Raw genomic sequence first — 16,854 nt, 5'->3', positions numbered from 1 at the left:
GTCATGAACCACGAGACCAGTGCAAACTATATACGGACCAAGCTAAAAATAAGCAGCATAAAAAAGAAGAGCTTCCAAAACAAAATGATGGGAATGTTTGATACCCTGCCAGACATAAAAAAAAAAAAAAAAAAATTAAAATTTAAAATATAAAATATAAAATATAGCATCATACCAAATTTGAACTACCTTCAGTTTTGAAATTTCTGTAGATTTGAAATTTTTCGTAAATAGAACACACTTTTAGTGTTCCCCTCCTTTGGGTAAAGATTCTAGAACTCCCCAAATACGGGCGAGCACACGCACAGACATAAACAAATACGCCAAATGGGAATAGCGAAAAATGCAGTTCTGAAACCGCAATGATGCGGCTGACCAAGGGAAAGCGGGAAAACTCCAATCCCCGGAACCCCAGAGCGCCGGAACCTGGTATCCCAACTCCCCACCAGAACAGACACAACACATCTAACATTACAAGAGTAACAAAGCCCGTTTTCCCCCCGGCTTTGCATTGCTTTTCCCTCTTTTTTGGACGGACAGTGCCTTTCCCATTTACCATTTTCCAACAACAACCCCCAATTTCAGCCAAGGGCCTGCGAATGACATTGATATTTTTCTAGTTTGCCATAGTCACCAAAGCGGGGCAATGTGGAAAAACCCGGAAAGTAAACATTTATATTGGGAAAGCTGTGGCTAAATCCGGCTATTTCAAGCATAAAATGGAAGTCTATGTAGTTGTATTTATGTTTTAATAAAATATATTAGATAATCTAAAATCTATACATTTAAAAATGTAGATTATTTTTTTAAACGTACCCATTAATATATATATATTTGAATAATGAAACAACTACTTTACTTCGAAGGCTTTAAACAAAATTATGATTCCTAACCAATCCTGAAATACATTTATAAGCTGTAAATTAGCACCGACTGTTGGTTTATCATTATGGCAAACTGCTTTGCATTGAAAACTTGGTTCTATTATATTATACTTTGCTCATTTTCCTCCACACCCCGTGAGCAATTATCGCTTTACAATTTCTCAGCCCGCGTAAATCTTTCAAGAAAGTATAAATTTAAAATCAAGCCTCCGGCCATCCGCTGCTTTCGGCTTTTGTATTCAGCTTCAACTTTCGTATAATTACAAAACTCATTAGTGGAGAAACTTTTTGGTCAGGGATCCGTTGGGAAGTATGCAATGCTAATTGAAATTGAAGTTAATGGAGGCGGAGGCGGTGGAGGCTGGTCCCAACTTCTCCGAAAAGTCGGATAAGCAAACAGCCGCCAGCTGGCATACGAAAACTCACCAATCGATCTGAGAATTTGGGCCTATAAAGGCCTCCCTGGAGTTCCGGACCTTTGGGAATTGCGGAATCATGCTTAGTTTGGGCGGATGTCTAATGTTGGTCTTCTGCCAAAAGCAGCGCGACGATGATCGCCAGACCTTCGCCGATCAATTGCTGGATCAGCAGCAGCAGTCGGCAGTGGTGGTGACCCAGATTGCCTCAAAGGAGTGTCCTAGCAGGAGCAGTAATCATAGGAGTCTCGACCATCGAAGGGCCTCCCATTCCCCCTCTCGTTTGGAGGAGTTTAACATTTGCGCAGATGTGCATCTACAGCCGGATTTGGTGCAGGATACTATCCCAGTGGCCGGATCCACGAATAAGAGAAACTCCGGTGTTGTCATCGAAGATGTCATCGAGGTCCTCGCCACACATCCTGCTCCTCTTTCACAACCATCATCATCATCATTATCGACTTTGATGTGAGCGTCGCATGTCAAGCTCTTTAAATTTAATCCGAAACTGGTGTGAAATTTGCGCTCTGCTTCTGATTTGCATTCGCAAATTGGTAATACAATAGGTGGTAGTCGTCGGCCTGACGTTCTAACCCCCTCCACCCACTGCCAACCGATAATCCCGATAATATATGCACCATATACTGAACGCAGTCTAGTGCATTTTTGAAATTAACATAAGTGACATCATTTTGCATAATGAGGCTCCAAAAACAGTTGTTTGGGGGGGAATTTGAGGGCCTTGATGACGCTGGTCTATCGGGATTCCATTGAACACAACTGTACCCACACACTGGACTCTTGTGAGCAGGTGTTCGCACTTGCCGGCTATAAAAGCAAACAGTTCTGGGGTGCATTACCTCAGTTGGAGGCTCCCAGCGAGAAGCCGTGGGTGAATCAAAATAAATAATAGGGAACAGGTCCGCAAACAGACATTTGTCTTTGATCATATTAAATATTTAGAAAAAACCTTTTCTTTTGGTTTGCACAAAAAAAAAAAAAAACTTTGATATGACTACCCTTTCTTTGATTTTTGATGAAATACCTTAGATTTGATTGTACGTTTCGCATTTCTCCTTAGCATTTCTCCTTGCAAAATCATGTGCCTTATCCTTTCGCTTGGGTGCTGTGGCAGCTCCTCCCCGAAGCCCTGCCAGAAGCAAAGAAAACAGCAGCAGCAGGAGCAGCACTTGCAGCACCAGCCGAAGAACTACCACTCGGACATCCAGCTGAACGAGCTGTCGCCCTCCTCGTCCTGCCAGGTGACCACCAGCCAGCCATCGCTGCCCAGCATGAGTCCCAGTCTGATGGCCCTGCCGCCCAGGATCGCCACATCGAGCACATTGAGCTCCTGGGCCGCCGAGGAGGAGCTCTACGACGTGGACGCCAATGAGGATCGCATGCCATCGAGGTGGACAGCCTGGTGGCTCAAAGGGTCCTCCGTGGGCGACCAAGTTTTGGGCGGCTACTCCTCGAGAGTATCCTGATTTCGAACCCCCATGAAGAACGAATTAATACCCTCACGAACATTAAAAGAGACTTATTTTTAAATCGAATTGTATGTCTTTCTAGTTTTCATAAAGCTTTGTTTATTTGAAAAATCCTTTCAAGACTTGCTCATTGATTTGTATTATTATCATAAAACTACTTCAGCTCGTAAGGATTCAGCTTGGATCTCTTTTTAATACACACGAAAATGGAAACTATTTTTCCCTGTTCACTCGGCAGATTGAACCACTTCCGCCTTTTTTCTACCCACCGAGGAAATTCTCTGGCCTTGTGCACACATACGAAATAAAGAGGAAAAATGCAGGGAGACAATCCTTTGGCCGTGTGCTCCTCTGCGAGTTGCACAAACACGTGGCCCCCTTTGGAGTATGCATTTTTAAAATGAAATTACGCCACGTTTTGCGGACCTAGAGGTAAAGGAATCCTTGTGGCTAAGACTGTGTAATAAAAATTTGATTAGCTGCTTGTTTAACTTTAATTAAGTTGATTCCGCACACACACGGGAAAGTTAATCAAATATTTAGCAGGACCTCTACCTCTTTCTCGTTCTCACTGTGTGAATGCCGCAGGGTTTAGTTTAGTTTTTGGCTGGGCATATATTAACCTTTTGGCTGAGCAAACTGGCGAAGGCAAACAAACAAACAATGTCGGAATATTCATGATGATCATTAACACACAGGGAACACAGCAGTAGTTTACAGGATATGCAGTCCAGGAGCAGCCTTCGACGCCTGCGAACAAATTTGCACAGCCTCCAAGGGTTTTCGATGGGGAAGGAGTTTAAGGACCCCAATCTATCTGCAAGGCTCCATTATGACCCTGCCAAAGTGCTCCGACCTAAGCCATTAGGGCCAACTTTGCCAAGCCAAGATGTCATTAAAATAAAAATCGAGAGCGTGTTAAATGATTTACAAAAAAGGGTGGTGCTACGGCGAACGGGGAAAACAATTTCGTGGCTTTTCCAGTTTATGTCCTTTCAGCTCCTTAGCTTTTCCACCAGCCATTTTTGTATTTTATGCTTTTTATGACTTTTCAATAACTTTTCCCCGTAGCCTGGAACCCATAACCCCGAGAGAACTTTTCTTCTCGAGCCATTAAAGAAGCCAAGTTTAATATCGATAAATTGCTGTATCGAACAGAGCACATTCGATAAGCTGTAAAACTAACATAACAATTATTCTCGAGAGCGTATGGCGGAGCATGTAGAGTTAGAGTTAATGAAGGATGAGTCCTGGGCTTACTTGTAAATTGCTGTAAACGTTATAAGTCATATTACAAGGCAAAGACTCCAAACTGTTTGTTTAAAATTAAACCAGCTTTCAATACCTCAACTTTTGGAGTAATTGTATGGACTAACGGCTCTTCAATTGGAATGGCCTCCATTCAATTACACTTTTTTTTTTTGAAGAGTTGGGACTTAGTTTTGGAGTCGTTCTGGGGCTCCGTTCCGACTAATCGTTATCAATTAGACGCCAAAGACACTTTTATGCCACTTTAATAAACTTGAGTAGCTAACAAGTGTATGAAGAAGGGGGAACGACAGTTGTGCGGAAAAGTTTTCGCACGTTGCGACAAATGTCTTGAGCTGCAATCCTCCCCGGAGGTTTGTGTTTGCCATAAGTTTGTATTTGGGGGAGACGGTTGGCGGTGAGGGGTGAACATGTATGGATACAGATATCAATAATCATTCCCCTCGTCCCCAAAACCCGGAGAGGAGTTGTAATAACATAAGCAAGTGAAATGCATAAATAAACATTTGTGAACTGAACCAACGGTCGTTTCTCAACCTCCCCCCCCCCACAAAGCCTTTGTGCCTTTGCTCTTGTAAATTGATACAAATCGTTCAATAATCACGCAATTGCATTTTATTTCTTTCAAGGAATAGCAATAGAAAGAATAGCTAGCTAAGTTTCAGGCACGTGTGGGTTAATGTCCTTGCAACGTCCACAGAGGGTTAAATGGGGGTGTTGCACTGGCAAGCAGTGTGGTTTAGTAGTTTAATGACGCATGGTCACACTGAACCAGGTCTAGGAATATAGCAATAGTAAAGAAACAGTAACTATAAACAACCATTTAAAGAATTTGCAACTGTAGCAAACGAAGGTAGTAAACAAAATTGGGAAGGACAGAAAGCCAAAGCTTAAAAAAATGAAGTAGACACTGTACCGAAGATGAACCACTCTTCTGCCATCGCAGTTACTGTATCGTAGGCATTAATTTCAAGTGCAACCACGCCCACCCCAACCACCGCCCATTGAAACAGCACCACCCATTTCCAGAGTGTTATTTATCATGTGGCAAATGTTGTAATGCATTTTGTAATCGATACAAAGCAATCAAAACGAACTGAAGCCAAAAGCCGGAAGGGGAAGGGCATGGGCGTAGGCAGGGGGGTGACCTGTGCAAGGCACGTGACCAATCAAAGGGGCGTGGCAGAGACGCACTGAAAAGGGGATCAAAAGGGGATGAAGAGGGGATTGTGTGTGCGTTGGTTTTACGTTGCTAAATTAATGGAGCACGGAGAAAACCGGGGGTGAAGTCGAGTTGTAGTGACAGCTCCAAGTATTTTTCACCCAGCCCCTTTAATGCAATCATAAAATAAGTCAAACTTAATTTGCTTGGCTTACAGAACTAAAATGAGCAATTCCAGAAAGAAACCTACTTACTGACCACTCTGCAAATTGTTTATGGGACTACAATTTTCCTTGATCAATGAGCACTTCAATAATGTTCAATAAAGAAGTGAGCTTCTACACTATTATCAAGAACCTTTTTTATTTTTCATACATACTTTAAGAAGTTGATAGTTAATCTATCTTAAATAATGTACGTTTAGGTTATTTAATTTCTCATTTCCAGGTTTGGTGATGTACTCTCTGTAGCTCGACTGTGGAGTCTGTAAATGGTGTTGCTGGTTTTTGACTGATAAGAGTGCTAGAAACCCACATTTACAGACACAATCATTTCCAATCCCCTTTGGCGAGAAATTTTCGCTAGCTAAGCGTATGTTTGGGGGAAAATGGGGGTAGGTAAATGGAAGGACAACCCGCATTCTGTTGACAATATATTTTTAAATGCTTTCCGCTGAGCAATCGATTTCCCACTTCTCCCCATTATTCCTGCTCTTGCTGCTCTGTCGGGACTAATCGGGGAAATCATAAATAATGCATAACAAATAAGCGAAACCCTTTACAATTTTCCCTGTTTAAGGTATAGCGATATTTTTATGGCTCCCACCTCTTTGCCAAACTTTTGCAACCCCTTTTCGATAGCACACTTTAGGGCGTCATTAATTTGTAAGCTTAGAAAGTTGCGCGCGCCAGGAAGTCAAAAAATGGGAAACGGATGAAAGGGATAAGACGCCAAATCGAATCAGAAAACTTTAATGACTTTATGCGCCAAACTTGTTACGCAACTTGACCCCGCACACTTCCACCTTTTCTTTCAGTTGGGGAAAAAGTTTTGCTGCAATTGCAGTCTGTTGCAACACCTTACTGAATGGGATTCAATTAATTAACTGCCAACTGGCAATGGCTGAAACTCTTGTTTCACTACCCACGTTTTCCCTCCTACGATTTTCCCTACCAACTTTCATTATTATGCTTGCCCTTCTGCCATCATCATCATTATTTGCTGCTGTGTCTAAATAATTGATGGAAAAGACAAATTGCTGTGTGCTGGTTCTGTGATTTTCTATGCTGCATTTCCCACCTTTTCCGCCCAGCTGACCAAAGCTAGATTCTCTTGTTCTCCATGCTTCTGTGATTTTCTCTCCTCTTTCGGAGTTTTTATTTTCGTGCATTGCGCTTAATTAATTGCACTTCCTAATTGATTTGACACAGACAAAGGAATCGGGTGCATCGGAGGGAAAAGGAGGAAAAGAGAGAAGTTTAGCATAATTTGACCAGGCAGTGGGAAATTCGCTAATTGGGTTCGAAATATCCACCAGCAGAACGGCAATAGTAAAAGGGAAAATAATGTGTGAGGATTACAAACTGAAGCGCGATTTCAAAGATTTAAAGAAGAGCTGTTCCGAAATCAATAATTTACTGGTGATATTAAAATATAGATACCAGTAGATATACACAAATCCAACGGATGGAATTGGTCTCCATAGTAAAGTCGCCAAATAACACAAGCTACAATTATCATCTATGTTTGTTTCTAAAGTACCTTCGTAGCGATCTTGTAACTGGACAGAATACACTAATCGCGTAAATAATACAATACTATTTATACTCTTCGCCCCAGTATATTCACTTTTTCAAAAACTAAGTTAACTTATGTAAAAATAGTAAGTAGAGCTGTTTTGCTTGTGAAATAAGACTTTAAAATCCAGGCGAGTGTTGTTAAATACCCACTACGTTCGCACAACAGAGCCCTGAAGAATTGGAACAAAGTATTTACTGGTAAGCCCAGTTCCAAATCTGCCCCAAAGCCAACGAATCCAACTTGGACAATTCGCATGCAAATCTGGAACAGCTTTGGCCAACTCCTCTTTCTTCCTTCTCCTTTCCCCTTCCTTTTAACCCCCACACAACATCCCTGTTTAGGTCGACCTCCTCTGGGTCATGCATAAATCATGGGTGGGGGGGTTGAAATGAGGGCTAAGGAGGCGTTGCAAAGGGTTGAGCAAGTGGCAAACTTTCGCTTTTGCTTAAGCTTCTCGTCTTTGACTTTTGGTTGAGATTTGGAATCGATAGCCTCGTTTAGGCCACCACATCCTCCGATCTCTGGAGGTGAGAGAGAGGCAAGTGAAACGTTTTGCACGCCACAAAAGTCTGCTTAGCTTATTTATTATTTACACGAGTGAAACGTGTATAAGCCAAGAAAGAAATGTTAAAAAAAAACAAAAGCAAAGGCAAAAAAAAAAAGCGAGAAAGTCGAAAAGGGCAAGGCATCTCACGAAGAAGAGCAAGAAAACCCCTAAGTATATGTGTGAGTGAGTGTGTGAAGATGGAGTTTTGTGGTTGATTTGATTGCTTTATGCACCCAGTGAGTAGCCGCATGAATTTCAAATGAGTCGTTTGCCTCCTTTGCCTTCGTCCTCTTTGTTTTTCTTATCGCATTTCGTATGTATTCTCTTGTTTTTTTTATAGCCATTCAAAATATTTGGAGCGGTCAAAGGTGCCAAGAAAATCTTCCGGTGAAGAATATACAAACTAGTGAGGAATCTTCTGAAACTTCATGTCTCTGAAAGAATTTCATAATTTACTATTGTCGCTTGCAAAAGCCAAGCCCTAAAAATGTTGACAAACCAACGCTGAGCAGTCATTATCCTGGACGAGATGGGGATGGGAATAGGGCTTGGGAGCAGCACCTTGCGGTATGCTGCTGCCACACAACGTGTTGCACACTTTCCAACAAAGAGCCAGGAGGTAAGGGGTCAGTATTCCTGTGCATGTGGGTGTTCCCACAGTAATTTGAAATTCATGCGCTTCGTATGTGGAATAAATTCAAGATTTTGATTTGCTGCTACGTGTGGCAAGCTTCTCTTTCCTCGCACTCGCCGCCTTCTGTGCAATTGAAGGTGTGAAATCGCACATAAAGGATAATAAAAGTGAAAAGCGTGAGAGCTTGTCAGGGCCCATAAAAAGGGCAGACGAGAATGGGAACGAACAGAAGCAGAAGTAGCAGCAGCATCAGCTGCAGGTTTCCGCTTTTGTTCCGCTTTGAGTTTTTCGGCCAAATAAAAATAAATATATACAGCTTTAGCTCCACGAGGCGAGCTAAAAAAGTATGAAACGAGAATATTGCTTTTCTTTTTTTTACATATAGTAAGAGCTGTTTGCGACAGTGATGGTTCCAATTGAGAGTCAAGTTGACAGTGGTGCAATTAAAATGCAAAGTTTATCAATATTAATGGATCAACTCAAGGAGATCAAGGATGCACCAGTTATAGGAAATTCTTATTTATTTCCAATTTAAGTTTAAGTTAAAACAAAAGCTTTAACAAAATTATAGAAAGCGGATCAAAGCAAACACCCACAAGATCTCTAGAGAGCACACTGATTGAGGGACTTAAAACACTTGTCCCGCAACTTGCACACATTTATTGGTTGTTCATCTATGAAATTAAAGTTTATCCCCCTCGCCTTCCGCCTCTCCCTTCGCCTCTGCCTGCTGGTTACGCCCCAAGGCAAATCATCATTTAGTGGCTCCCCAGGGCAGGATCAAAGGCATACATGGCCACAGAGTCACATAAACACACACCGAAACACACTGGGAAATATTCTGATAACGAGACGACGAAGACTGTTCCTCTGGTGGCGCCATCTGGTGTGTGTGATGTGTGTGTGTGTGTGTGGGGGCTTGGGCAAATTTCAATGACTTTACTGTTATTTATGCCATTCGAAAAGTAATTTATAGCATTTAACGCCTAAAAGCACACTTGCGATTTCAACAATTTGTGAGGAGTACGAAACTGAACCAGATAAGATTCCAATGATTTCGAGGGGATATCATAGACAACTGAGCTCAAGTCGTTTGGGTACAACAAGCACACAAACATACTCTACTCAAGCTTTGAGTTTATTTTTGGGGGAAAAGCTGTTGCAAAAAAAATGCTGTCAATGAGCTGAGATTTCCTAATTATTCCCATATTATTATAATAGGTCAAATCACTGAGGAGCTCTATAGAGCGATAGATGTTAAAAGCAATAATATTGTGGAGGTTTAAAATATTTTCATAACATTCCCGACTTAAAGATTCTTTTTAAATGAAGCACACCCAAAGTGTCAACGTTTGCGGGGTATCAAAAGGCGAGATAAGAAAGAAAAAATACATGTCAATGACTTTACAGAAAGCGGAAACTCATAAAGATAAGTGTTGACATGGCTGCCAACATGGCCGTCCTCTCATTCACCTCCGGCCCCTCCACATCCTTCACATCCTTCCTTCCTTCGCCGTGTCTTTGCTCCTTCTTCTCTAAGTGGCATCTGTCGTCTCGTATTTGTGTCACTCACTCACACTCCAGTTTATGCATGCGTGTGTGCGTAAGTCGCACTTTCTTAAATTTCTTTCATTCTTAGCTCAAGGAGAAGAAGAATCTCAAAAAGAAATGATAGGCAGGAATACCATAGAAACCTATTTAGAAAATAGGGGAACGTTTTTAAACTTTGTGTATTTGGTTATCAAATTGGATCAATATATTCTATGTTTTATGTTAGTACCAGAAATTTTAAGGTTTCCTCTCTCCATCCGTATCAAATTTGAACCTTATTTGTGGCCTGTATTCCCGCCATGAATTATCTATCGTTATTATTATTTTTATTACTACAGCCATGTCTGGTAATTAAACTTTCGCAGCGAGACTCGTATTGGTATGCACATGCCGTTAGTGCCATATAGAATGGGCGGAACTGGGGGGATCGGGGTCACCACTTGTGGTTCGTTGGCCCGGCTAATTAATGTTATCGCATTTCATGCATCACTTGCTAATAGTTATCGATATATATTTCACCGCCTGACAGTCACAGGCAAAAACTGCGGCACTTGGTTTAGATTTCCTTTTTGCGACCGTTCCTTTTTCACTCCTTTTGCGTAACGGTATTATTTAATTTACGGGCAGTCCAAAAAGGGGGAGCCAGCCGGAAACCGTTTACAGTTTGTTATGCGGCTCATTGGCTGGAGACCGAGGTTCCGATTCAGTATTCCCGGAACGCTTCATTCACGTAATTTATGGCTAATGTCAAGGCAATTGCCGCTGATTGATTGATGCGAAGGGGCGAGAATGATGGAGGCAACATTGATTAACTTAGATTACAACTGGTGCAAAACTAACGCGGTATAAAATACATTTCCCCCCCAACATCGTTTCTGGTGCTTGACCCTTGATTAATGGGAAGTCTATTTGATACATCTAAAGCCGCGCAGGTTATTAAAACTTATTAGTAAGTCGGCGACAAACATCCGAAACTCAAACGAATTGTACACTTTAGAAAAAAATGGTTATTAAGGTTACTTAAATGTACAAGGGGAAATAAAAGGCTTGAGTTTCCTCAGAACACCGCATTAAACATTCATGTAAAATTCAGCATTATGTTTAAATTCGTCTTTTGTTAATCTAAGTACCTTTTTTTCAGTGCACGTATGGGCTTTCCCGGCCGAAACGGGCCTTAATTAAAAGCAGCAGATGAAATGCACATCACAAGCCTGGCCAACTTTCCGAATGCCCAAAAAAAAACATAAAAAAAAGTGTAAAAGAGAAACGGAAGCCGAGAGGGAGTTGAAAAAAGGACGAAAATAATTACGCGACTCCGGAAAAAGCGGGTGAGATTTTTTAGCTCTTTGGACTTTTATGCGCGATCCTTTGGCGCATAACAAAGATTTATGCCCCGGCTGAAGGTAAAACATAAATTTGATGCGCCTAAAAGTGGCCAGCGGCAGCAGCGAAAGCCAAACAACAAAGTGGGTGGTGGTTGGGAATTAAGGCGAAAAGTTTAACCCCACCCCCACCTCTGATTTTGGCTAAAACTTTTCACTCCACTGTTGTTCTTGTTGCTGCGGTTGTATGATACGGGAATTTCTGCGGCTGCCACACAAACACACACACACACACACACACACTCGTTAAACTTTCTCACCGAGGAGCAGGAGCAAACAATTTGCCAGGAAACTTGAGTATTTAGCCGTAAGTGGTAATAATTACGTCCGGATACGAGGCCCACGGCCCGGAGTTACGGTGGGCGGCACCAAAATGGCCGACTGGTTTACAGTTACTTTCAGCTGCACACAAGTTAATTAAGTTTAATTGGATTAAAATTATACAAAATTATACAGAAGCTCTCTCTTTGGTCGGACGTAGTGCGCGAAAATCTCCATAAAGCACAGCAAACCGGGTGAGGAAATGGTGGGATATTGATAGCACACCACCCAAAGCTGTTTATGAAATTAAAGCTGCATCCAGCTAGTACAAAGTGTGCAGTATTCACGCATTATACTTTAATAGTTCAGCAAAGTGCTTTAACAATCTTTTAAATACTGTTGAGAAACGGGGAACCACATTTTGTAGCAAATTTTTAAGTGGATCCGAACCTATGGAGATTCCACACGGTAGAAAAAAATATTTTGTCTTCTTTATGTGGCACTCAGAAAAGTACAGTTGCCTCGGTCGACGTTCCACAGCTGAGCCAAAAAAAGTTTCCTAATCAACTGTCGTGACAAGCTCATCTCCTCCGCTGCACTGCTTTATAATGCAAATGGAAAATTCTATTAGGTCGAAAGTACGCTTCATTTAATTTACGAGCCAATTTGCCGCCTGTGGAGGTTGAGAGAGAATGGGGGAAGAGGGGCGCTTTTGCCCCAGGAATGTTGACAAATTCCACAATATGTTTTCTATAGAGGACTTTTTGGCCCGGCCCCCCAAAAACACTCCCCAGTGCACTATTCGAATTTCGCCGAGCTTGCAGTCTGTCAACGCTGCAAAGTATGCTTTAATTTTATGACACCAACACAGCCTCTCCACTCTCCCACTGCTCTTTATTGAAATATTATGCAACAAAGTTGATGAATTTTTAGCCCGACAAAACTTCAGCGCTGCACGGGGACTGCGCATTAAGCGAGTCCTGAGTCCCGAGTCCTGAGTCTCGGCAGCATAAGGATAAGGCCAAGGAGCAGAGGGGTGTGAGCAATGACTCTTGGCCCTTTTAGCATTGTATCAGGTGTTTACCGGGCTCACACACACACACTGAGATAGAAAGCCAAGACGACAAAGCGGCAACAAAGGCAAAAAATATTATAATAGCAATTGAGAATTGCTGATGAGCTTTGCCACCAGGCCGAGGACACCCTGGTTCGGCCTGCCTTTTCGGCGAGCTGTCAGTTCACAACATCGTGCACTGAGGATAAAACGGGTTTAAGTTGAAAGTATAAGTATATTCCGAAATTTCTGTAGGTTTAAATCAATTATAAAGCTGGACAAACCAATAGTGCAATGCAATTTATATTTGACAAACTAAGTATGTCGTTTTTTACCAAAACATTTTGGACTTTATGTTTAATTTGATTTCAAACCTCTAGATTTTTTGATACCACTCCCTAAGATAAGCTTTACATTTCTCAAATCAAAGCTTAAGAACATAAAAAAGCAAGAAAATAAATTGCATATTTTCTAATCTTTTTCAAAATCCTGAATCATCATTCTACGTCTTCAAACAATAATCATTATAAATCTATTTCTATTATATTTTGTAAAAAGTGTATAAAAATTTTTGAAATTATTATTATTACAATTGAATAAAGGTTTTTAAATTGTATGACAACCTGTATGTTGGTACGATTTTTCTCCGCGTGCATAAACCGGAGCCGGAGCTCTCTGCTCTTTGCACAGACTTGATGCCGAGGGAGCATTTTAATTATTCAACATTGTTGACAAAGTTTCCACTGCGTGCGTGAGAGCGGGACGGCAGTTGAGCAATATGATTTGCTGCTTGAGCAGTCAAAAGTTGGCCCACAACAAAGACAAAAACGGCAAAAAACAAAAATTCGGGCTATGCCAGCAGCAACCTGCGGCTGTTGACAGTGGCAAGATGGCAAGATGGTAAAATGGTAAGATGGCAGGAGGAGTGCATGCCACCAGTTAGTTGCTCATTTTGCTTAAATCGCAAGAGGCAATGAATAGTGATCGAATTGCCATCAAAGGAGCGTCAACAATTTTAACAAGCTGGAAAATCACAAAGAAAACTTGCAAAGGTGCAGAGCAAAAATATACAACATAAAATCCAGTTCTATCAATAAATCGCTACATCAAAGGAAGCAATAATCGATTAATTAAAACAAAAAGTATACTGCAAAGAAAGTATAATTTGTTTGAAAGTATAGAGTAGAGTACAGAAAAGTTATTTACCAAAGATTTGATCTACCAATTTTATTATAGTATCGATTTTTTAAAATTATATGGTGCCTGCTTTTTTTCTTGTATCTTCCCCTCCTTACAAATACACTTCTGCATTAACCTTTGTGCTTTATTCAAGACCAATTATAATCTTGGCGGCAATCTGCCACGGCTAAATGCGTCAATTAAGTCGGCAACCTGTTATGGTTATCGTTCATCGTTTCAGTTAACGCTGTAGCCCAAATTGGTAGCGACTGCAATTTAAAGAGGCTGCCGAGTGCAGGGACTAAAAAATGGGGAAGGGCGTATTGGGCAGACTGACCAAAAAGCCGGAAATGGAAGCTCCAGAGCTTCAGTTCAGCATCGGCGAAACATTTTGGTCGACGCGCTTCAATAATTCTGTTTGCCCATACAGCAAAGGGGAAGCGAAGGAGACGGAGAGTGTGTGGGGGTGGTCGCAAAAAAGAGACGGCTAGAGGCAATCAGAGGGAGAGGGCAAGCCGCACACAGAGTGCAGGCGAAGCAAACATGTTTCGAGTGGCTTTTGCGGCATTGACGCGAAGACAAAAAAGCGCCAAACCAAACTGCATGCAGAAGCAGCAGTGGCAACAAAAGCTGCTGCAGTGGCAAAAAATCTGGAAAAATAAAGAGAATAAGTAGCTCGAATCATAGTGAGGACAATGCGATACCCAGTAAATAAAGTTGCTAAGAAGTGGGGGGTTTCACTATTTCCATAACTCGTTATGTCAAAATACCATCGATATTAGAAGCAATATTTGTTATACGAGAATTAGGTCGGTACTTTATAAATAATATGTAGTTGTTGGTTTTAAAAATTATATAAATTTTGATCTATAAGAAAGATTTTGGTCTTTCACCAACAGAATCCGAATAAAAGGTAATAGTCCGTGATATGCCGTCCGGCATAAAAACCAAAACCATTCATGACCCATGTGAAAAATTACAATGCAATTGTTTGCCATTGGCAAGCCCCCTTTCCCTGTGCCACCAACACACCCACACAAGCCAAAAGTCAGACCAAAGCCAAGCAAATGTGGCAACGAAACGAAATGGAATGGAACTCCGGCCGAAAGTCCGGGGAAGAAGGCCAAAACAGGGCAGACTGCCTGGCGTCGTCATCGTCAACGTGATTTTCAAGTGGCGCGGCCATTATCGATTAAAAAGTTCAGTAGTGCTGCATTTGACAGGAGGTCAGTTGGAGTGTACGCATACACGGAAACATAAAGCAGACCAATAACATATTTGATATTCGCAGGTATAAATAGATATTATTCATATTCGTTTTGATTCGAACAAATAATCATTTTAACACCTTAAATGAACCAGATTCAAATTCCGCATTTTTTTACAATATATAATATGTAGTTTTAACAAGCCCCGATTAAAAATCAATTTTTTTGCTATATCAGATTAAGAAGTATTTAATATTTTTTATATCCATATAATATCCATCCATATAATATCCATCCATATAATATAGTTTTGAAATTGTCAAAAATATCAAGTAAATTCTAAAAAAATTTTCATTTTTCAGACATAGGCAAACAAATCGATATATACTATTTATCATTGTTGTTATAGCTGCAAGGGTATATAAACTACGGCATGCCGAAGTTTGTTCCTTTCTAGTTAATATATAGGTTTTTCTTTCTGTGTAGAGTGGATGGGTCAGGGGTTAAAAAGAGGAGCGTTGGTGCAGCTCCGGCACTGCACTTTTTCTGATTAACTGTTGCATAATTTTCGGGGCTGCGGTTTTCCTTTGTGCAGTTCGTCCTGCTAATTGAATTTGCATGACAAATCAGGGCACTCAATCGAATGAATAACGAATTGTGAAAGCGAATATGAATGGTGGGGAAATGCAGGAGGACGGAGGCCTGAAAGTTACTTAAAAATGTGTGCGGCCCCCAAAAAAAAAAGCAGAGCTCAAACAATTGGCGAGAGAAAAGGCAAGGCAGGCGCCACACAATAGACTTGCATATTTAAGCACAACACTTATATGTCCCCAGCTCCTTTCGCCTCCATCTTTTTGGCAGCATTTCGCCCGTGAGCCAGACAAAGAGGCTTTTGTATGCCACAACGCGTTGCCTTTTTTATTCCAGCTGCCCCCACAGAGGAAGACACGCATATGCCACATACGTGGCCCATTGTTTGTATTGAACCCATGGAGCCAAGGGACGCGGAGAAAGGCAGAACAGAGAAAGGCGAGCAGAGAAAGGCGAGCAGAGAAAGGCGAGCAAACTCCACTCGGGCGTTTTCATTTGCGCTTCAAATCTAAGAATAATAGCCGCCTTGATTACATTCACGCCGCTTTATGACAAGCGGGAAAAATGAGGGCCGGGGAAAGTAAATACATGTCGGCGGGGAAAAAAACAATTAAGGTGGAAGGGAGCACTGTGAGACAATTGCTAAGAATGTATGGCATCGATTTCTATTCGATATATGTCAACGATTATCGATAGATACACCATTATTTCAATGGACTCTAAAATAATATATGAAATAACTCAACGACCTATCCTCTTTAAGAGTTACTTCATATTTTCATATATTTCATAACACATATCAATAAAATTATCGATAAGTAATTTCGATAACATATCCTACTTTAACTTGAGGTATTTCATCAAACTTTCATTTTACAATTACAACATTAAGGATTGGCGATATCATAAGCGACAAATATCAAGCCAACACAATAAAAGGTTCGATGGCTGATTTTGCCCCACTGTGCGCCTTCAGCTGGGCTCAAATGAAAAGAAATGAAATTAAGTGGCATGTTGTTGCTTGTTCGCCTGAGCATGGGAGGATGTGGGAATGTGGCCACGCATGACCAACTTGCAATCACCCCCACCCTCAACCACCCACCACCCACAAACAGACGTCGTCTGCCTGCCACTTGCCACTTGAGCTCTACACTGTAAGCCTGTTAAAGATTTCGAGTGTTAATTGTGTGCGAACAACAATAACAGAGGAATACGGTGGGGAAAATGTTGTTGGGGGTTGGGGGGTTGGAGGCTGCTGACGACTGACAGGCCGTCGTGATTGGAGCCAAGCATGCTGAAGGTTGTTTTTGCGATATTAACTTGGGTTTTTCATACTTAACAGGAAACGTGGTTCAAGCAGTTACACTGAATCTTATTATATTAATGACCCTTGATTTGGATTGTTTCTAATCTTCATACGATTCGC

General features: G+C 41.3%; 2 protein-coding genes across 10 annotated transcripts in view; one reads left to right on the top strand and one right to left on the bottom strand.

The window, feature by feature from the left end:
• Positions 1-16,854, bottom strand: part of LOC108049688 (uncharacterized protein CG43867) — a 103,310-nt gene that overhangs the window by 47,044 nt on the left and 39,412 nt on the right. The window lies entirely within an intron of this gene.
• LOC108049692 lies at positions 2,187-2,856 on the top strand. Its single transcript, XM_017130960.2, has 2 exons — positions 2,187-2,220; positions 2,382-2,856. Exon 2 carries the CDS (start codon positions 2,401-2,403, stop codon positions 2,785-2,787), a length of 387 nt encoding a protein of 128 aa, XP_016986449.1. The 5' UTR covers positions 2,187-2,220; positions 2,382-2,400; the 3' UTR covers positions 2,788-2,856.

The sequence above is a fragment of the Drosophila rhopaloa genome, unplaced genomic scaffold (assembly GCF_018152115.1).
Source record: "Drosophila rhopaloa isolate 14029-0021.01 unplaced genomic scaffold, ASM1815211v1 contig_3, whole genome shotgun sequence".
Lineage (NCBI taxonomy): Eukaryota > Metazoa > Arthropoda > Insecta > Diptera > Drosophilidae > Drosophila > Drosophila rhopaloa.
The sequence above is the reverse complement of the archived record's forward strand: the minus strand, read 5'-3'. Positions and strand labels throughout refer to the sequence as shown.

Coding starts and splice junctions, on each gene's coding strand:
- LOC108049692 (XM_017130960.2), top strand. CDS start 2,401: ATGTGCCTTATCCTTTCGCTTGGGTGCTGTGGCAGCTCCTCCCCGAAG.